The sequence below is a fragment of the Crotalus tigris genome, unplaced genomic scaffold (genome assembly GCF_016545835.1).
Source record: "Crotalus tigris isolate CLP2741 ecotype Arizona unplaced genomic scaffold, ASM1654583v1 scf7180000018301.7375997, whole genome shotgun sequence".
Classification (NCBI taxonomy): Eukaryota; Metazoa; Chordata; class Lepidosauria; order Squamata; family Viperidae; genus Crotalus; species Crotalus tigris.
In genome coordinates, this window is record NW_024096931.1 from 6,572,728 (window position 1) to 6,578,976 (window position 6,249).

Here is a 6,249-nt window from a genome sequence, read left to right on the forward strand (position 1 = left end):
TTCCTTCCTTCCTTCCTTCCTTCCTTCCTTCCTTCCTTCCTTCCTTCCTTCCTTCCTTCCTTCCTTCCTTCCAGCTGTAGGTAGAGTTTGCCTGCAATACTGCACTTTAATCACTGCGGCACCAGGGCTTATAGTGTGATGGGAATCACACACAAAAAGAACATGGGATGAGAACTGGGCAGGGCCAGCCCAAAAAATAAACTTAACCAAATTTCAATTTAGTTTATGTAATTGTTCCATGTGAGTTTCCCTCTTCTGTCTTACTGCAAACTGCAATTTAAGTAGCAATTTTTTCACGACTTCTGGACTGTCCCAAAACCTTGAAGGTTGAAACTGGAAATAACTCAGGAATTTTAATCAAACCGGGCAGTCCTAGAGGAGATCAACCCCGACTGTTCTTTAGAAGGCCAGATCCTGAAGCTGAAACTCAAGTACTTTGGCCAACTAATGAGAAGGAAGGACCCACTGGAGAAGAGCCTAATGCTGGGAAAGATTGAGGGCAATAGAAGAAGGGGACGACAGAGAATGAGGTGGCTGGATGGAGTCCCTGAAGCAGTAGGTGTGAACTTAAATGGACTCCAGAAGATGGTAGAGGACAGGAAGACCTGGAGGAACGTTGTCCATGGGGTCACGATGGGTCGGACACGACTTCACAACTAACAACAACAACAACAATCACCAAAATGTCTTGTTTACAAAATACACGACAAATCTTAACTCTGCTTTTCCCCCCACCAACCTCATATATCTTACCAAAGTCTTTTTTAACCTATTAAGGAAAATTCCACTGATGTTTAATTTCAAATGCAAAAAAACGAAGGAAAGATATTTTAATCTCAAAAATATGTCAAGCTATCGCAGAGAAACAACAGATGGTTCAAACTGATGATCAAGCATCAATATTTTTAAAAGCTTTGAATATGTTTTGGTTGCAATCTTTTTTTTTTTTTAAAACTGGAAATCTTCCAGAATACTTCAACTTCTAAATTTCAATTTTAAGCTCTTTTGAAACGCTCCAAGAATTTCGCAAGTGCTGTGACCACAGTTGCTGATATTTATTTTGAAATTAAAGCTGAGCACCAACCTTTTTACCAGCCAAAGGAGTATTTCTGAAACCAGCATGAAATTTGGAGTCCGAAAATTCTCCATCGAGATCAGCCGGGGATAGCCCAGGGCCCTCATCATCTCAGTAAAATCTTTGGCAAAAAAATAAATAAATATGAAACTTTTAATACATTCAAGTATAGTACCTCTTAATTTCTCTCTCTCACTTCTATGCTGGAATGGGAAATTCCATTCCATATTCTGTACTCATGGAGAGTACAGATTGTCCTCGACTTACGATCACAATTGAGCTTAACATTTCTGTTGCTAAGCGAAATAGTTAAGAGAATTTTGCCTCATCTTACAACCCTTCCTGCCACAGTTAAGTGAATCGCTGCAATCGTTAAGTTAGTAACACAGTAGTTAAGTGAATTGTGCTTGTCAGAAGCTCACAAAAGGGGATGACATAACTCTGGGACACTGCAACCGTCATAAATATGAGCCAGTGGCCAAGTGTTCAAGTTCTGATCACATAACAGAAGTGCTGCAATAGTCATAAGTAAGGAAAACAGTCGTATCACTTTTTTCAGTGCCATTGTAACTTCAAACAGTCACTAAACAAATAGTTGTTAAGTCAAGGACTACTATACATAAAAAGATGGATACAAATCTATAAATAAATTCTTACACATTTTCTAACAGTGCTGGGAAACTGTCAGCTAGGCTAGAAGGAGGAGTCAAGCGAGGGCCTAGCTCAGAATCCTTGCACAGTTACAAAGTGACATAAGCTTCCACCAGGATCCACGAAGCCTTATCTCCCAAGCGAAGGCGAGCACGCTGGGAGATTTTTGCAATATAGGTCTCATCCCTTTCATGTCGGGGGCACTGTTTAAAGTGCTTCTGGGTTGACAGGATTAGCCAGTGACATCACCATTGCTCAGGGAACGCCCGTGGGATGTCCTTCCATGTCCCCATCAAGGAGCTGGAGCAAATGATGGGAGCTTATCCTACTACGCAGCAGCACTTGGGTCTGGAATGCAAATTTCCCAACTTCCAACCACGTGAGCGTCCCCTTCTGTAACATAGGTGGTAGACAATAAAGTTATTGACTTTGTCTATTCAAGACAGGCTACAGTGGCTTCCATCTGACCAACAGGTATTCAGCAGAGGAACTGATGGGGTGGGATTTAGTGCTAGGCTTAATATCGGTCACTGCAGCAACAACATCATTTTTTTCTGTGAAAAGGAAGAACACCTTGGGCCCGTCCACCCACAAACCTGATTGGGCTTTGCCAGATCGTGTTTTTTTTTTAAATTTAAATAAAATGATAAACCAGAACATTACGCCACTAACTGTGGTTTACAAATCACCAAAGCTGGAAACAAGCAACACAATAAGGCGAAAAAAGAAAACAAATCACAGTATGGATTAGTGTAGGGCAGCGGTTCTCAACCTATGGGTCGCGACCCCATTTGGGGTCGATTGACCACTTTTCGGGGGTCGCCAAAGGCGGCGATCCGCCATTTTGTCCCCTCCGGGGGCGCCGCCGCACATGCGCACTGCACATGGGGGGCGTGCCTCCGGAGGCGCCGCCGCGCATGCACACGGGGGCGGTGCCACGCATGTGCGCCGCGCACGGGGTGCCGCCGCGCATGCGCGCTGCGCACAGGGGCGACGCCACGCACGCGCACCGCGCACGGGGGGGCGCCCCCATGCGCGCCACGCATGCGCATAACGTTTGTGTGACGGGGGTCGCCGTCACACAAACGTTGAGAAACGCTGGTGTAGGGTGTGTACAAAAGACAGAGCTGAAGGCAATGAACCTGCAATGGGTTTTTTCCCCAGGGGGATGAAAAGATACTGGTAGAGGCTTTGCAGCAGAAATCATTTTGCATGCTACACTTTGAAGCATGACATGCCAAACAAATGAAAAGGCAGGGCAGAAAACGGCAGGCTGACGGCTGAATTCAGCAATGAAAATAGAGTTTAGTGCTGCTCAGAAAATGTGACTCAGAATTAGTCATCAGCTTCAGCATTAGTACCACGAGTCTGAAAAATAAGACATCGCAATAGGCCTTGGGCAGTGTTTGCCAATTTTTGAAAAGCAGAATTATGTCAGCCTTTCCTTACATTATCTTAAGATGTGGGTCACAGATTATGGGTACTTATAGAGCAGCGGTTCTCAACCTATGGGTCGCGACCCCATTTGGGGTCGAACGACCATTTTACGGGGGTCGCCAAACAATGCGATCTGCCATTTTTCCCCCTCAGGGGGCGCCGCCGCGTATGCGCGCCGCGCATGGGGGCGCGTCCGTGTGACGGGGGTCGCCGTCACACAAAGGTTGAGAACCGCTGTTATAGAGACTATACTTTGCAGGTACATAACAACAACAACAACGATAGTCGATAAAAAAGACAAAAAAGTCTGGATAGCGGACGTGGCAGTGCCTGGAGACAGCAGAATAGACGAGAAAGAACTGGAGAAGATAACAAAATACAAAGACCTACAAATAGAAAGACTGTGGCAAAAGAAAGCAAGGGTAGTACCAATAGTCATAGGCGCCTTGGGTGCAATCCCAAAACAACTGAAGCACCACTGGAACACCATCATCGGCATTGACAAATTCGCTATTAGTCAATTGCAAAAGGCAGCCTTACTAAGAACTGCTTCCATCCTGCGACAATACCTGTAATACCATCAAACATCCACATCTGCCTATCCCAGGTCCTGGGTAAGGACTCGATAGGTAGACAAAATGCCAAATCCAGTCTGAACATCTGGCTGACTGTGCGATGATCCATAATAATAATAATAATAATAATAATAATAATAATAATAATAATAATAATAATAATAATAATTGGAAGGGACCTTGGAGGTTTTCTAGTCTAACCCCCTGCTCAGACGGGAAACTCTATAGCATTTCAGACATTCACAGCTTCTGGAGGTAGGTTGTTCCACCGATTAATTATTCTAATTGTCAGGAAGTTTCTCCTTAGTTCTAGGTTACAAAAGGCACCCTAACACATCATTTATCATTATTTTATTAAATGTATCGTTATTTTATTAAATTTAGAGGCTCCCAGTGACAACTGGGGGTGGCTGACAATTAAAAAAAATAGGAGAAAGCAACAAAACAATAGAAAACAGAGACCATCATTAGAAGAGTTGGGTGGCATGCAAGTTTAATACAGTTAGTAGTGTCAGTAGTATTTTAATTTAGGAATTGAGTGGTTTCTCCAAATCTGATGCCCTTCGTGAGTGTTAAAAGTCTGACTCCCCCCCCCCACTCCCTGGGACCATGCAGGCTGGGGACGATGGGACTCCACATAAATCTTTTAAGCTTCCAAGGGGAAAACAGCCTTTGTTATTCTGGATGCCTCCAGGCGGCCTCTAGATGGCAGCAACGAGCCGAGGGTTTGCCTGGCGCCTCTTTGCTGCCACCTGTGGTCGGGATGATTATTGCAGACCAGCTATGGGACTCCTACCTGCCAGGATTGTTGTATGGATAAAAGAGGGGTGTGGGGGTGGTGTCACATACGCTGCCCTGAGCTCTTTGGTAATGGGGATGGGTGGGTGGGTGGGGATCATGGCGCCCCGCTGGGGTGATTAAATAATGGAATAAATTAGAGGAGGATCAGCTGGGACTTCACATGCAACACCGGACCGTCCCCGTCCCCTCGCCCCATTCGACTCACTCCGGAGATCGCGGAAAGACATAACAACGGCTTGTTGCAAGCCCGCTTTGTCGGGTAACTACTCTCAGGCTCCACGGCGAAATAGGCCGCGCCGCTCACGTAGCCATGGCAACGGGGCCGACGGCGAGCGGCGGGGCTCAAGCTGAGCGGAAGGCGGAGCAGCGGCAGGCGGGGGAAGCGAATGGGAGGCCAGAAAGAAGGCGGGGCTAGCTGGAGTTTGGATTGACGCTGCTCAGGAGTTTGTGGACTTCAACTCCCAGAATTCCTCAGCCAGCAAAGATGATGATGATGATGATGATAATGATGATGATCTATTTGAATCATTTCATCTGTTACTTTTTATTAGTGTCATACTTTATTTCCTAAAAAAACATATTCCTAATATGTCAACTGAACTTGCTGTACACATGATCCATTCTTGCTTCACTTTGGTTAAGCTTTTCTTATGGATGTTTATTATCAATTTTACTATTGTTGTATTTTCTTCAATTTTGGTCTTCCAATCAATTACCAGAATAGACCAATCATACAACAATAAATGTTGGAAAAGCTATCTTTCCTTTCATAGAAAGATAGCTTTTCCAACATTTATTGTTGTATGATTGGTCTATTCTGGTTATTACCGACAGAGGTATATACCATTTGAAAAAAATATTTTATAGCAATTTATTTATTTATTTATGAGACTTATATACCGCTTTAAGTGCAAGCACTCTCTAAGCGGTGTACACCAGTAAGCAATGTATGTATATATATATTTACATTGCCCCCAACAATCTGGGTCCTCATTTTACCTACCCCGGAAGGATGGAAGGCTGAGTCAACCTTGAGCCGGTGAGATTTGAACCACTGACCTGCTGAACACAGTCAGCTAAAGTGGCCTGCAGTACTGCACTCTTGCAGTATATTTTAATGTTTTTTTTCTATAGCTATTTTTCACTGCTGTACTATAATTATTTTTGTTTTACATCCACTTTGTTATGACGTTTTTAATTTATTTTACCTCATTGTTCTCTTTCAATAAAAAAATGTATTTATGTCCCAGCAGGTCAGTTTTATATAAGCATTTCAAATGCTGTCATTTTTTTCCTATGTTTAGTTACTTTATTACATTTAGAATGCAAATAATAGTCAAATACAATGGTATTTATACAATAGGAACTGGAAGCTATTAACACTGCAGTGATTAAATTAAATTAAACCTTTCCTCATAAAAAATTCAAATTCTGTCATATCTCTCAAAAGTTCCTCCTCCTTTCTTGAGATCACTTTTTGTTCTTCCAGTAATTTGTAATTATCTCAACCAGGGTAAATTTTTACCTTCCTGAAAGAGTTCTTTCTATATGTAGGAGAAGAGCAGGCAGAGCTGGGGTGTGAAGTTAAGTGCATTATAAGTCTAGAATCATTATATTGCCACAAATGTCCAAGTCCAATCTCTCTTGAATCTGTTGACCCTTATCTGTTGACAATTTAGTATTGAATTTTAGTTGAATGTATTCTTGCTA

The 6,249-nt window shown here is 43.2% G+C and overlaps 1 protein-coding gene across 2 annotated transcripts in view; it reads right to left on the reverse strand.

Moving 5' to 3' along the window:
• CLUAP1 (clusterin associated protein 1) overlaps positions 1-4,898 on the reverse strand; it is a 42,536-nt gene extending 37,638 nt beyond the window's left edge. The window contains exons 1-2 of one of the 2 annotated variants that reach the window (XM_039349891.1): positions 4,745-4,898; positions 1,085-1,196 (exon numbers count right to left, since the gene is read on the reverse strand). In XM_039349891.1, the coding sequence (XP_039205825.1) occupies positions 1,085-1,196; positions 4,745-4,766 (134 nt within the window). In that variant the 5' untranslated portion in view covers positions 4,767-4,898. The remainder of the gene's footprint in view (positions 1-1,084; positions 1,197-4,744) is intronic. The other variant, XM_039349890.1, reaches the window with a different exon arrangement.
• Positions 4,899-6,249: the final 1,351 nt, after the last annotated feature.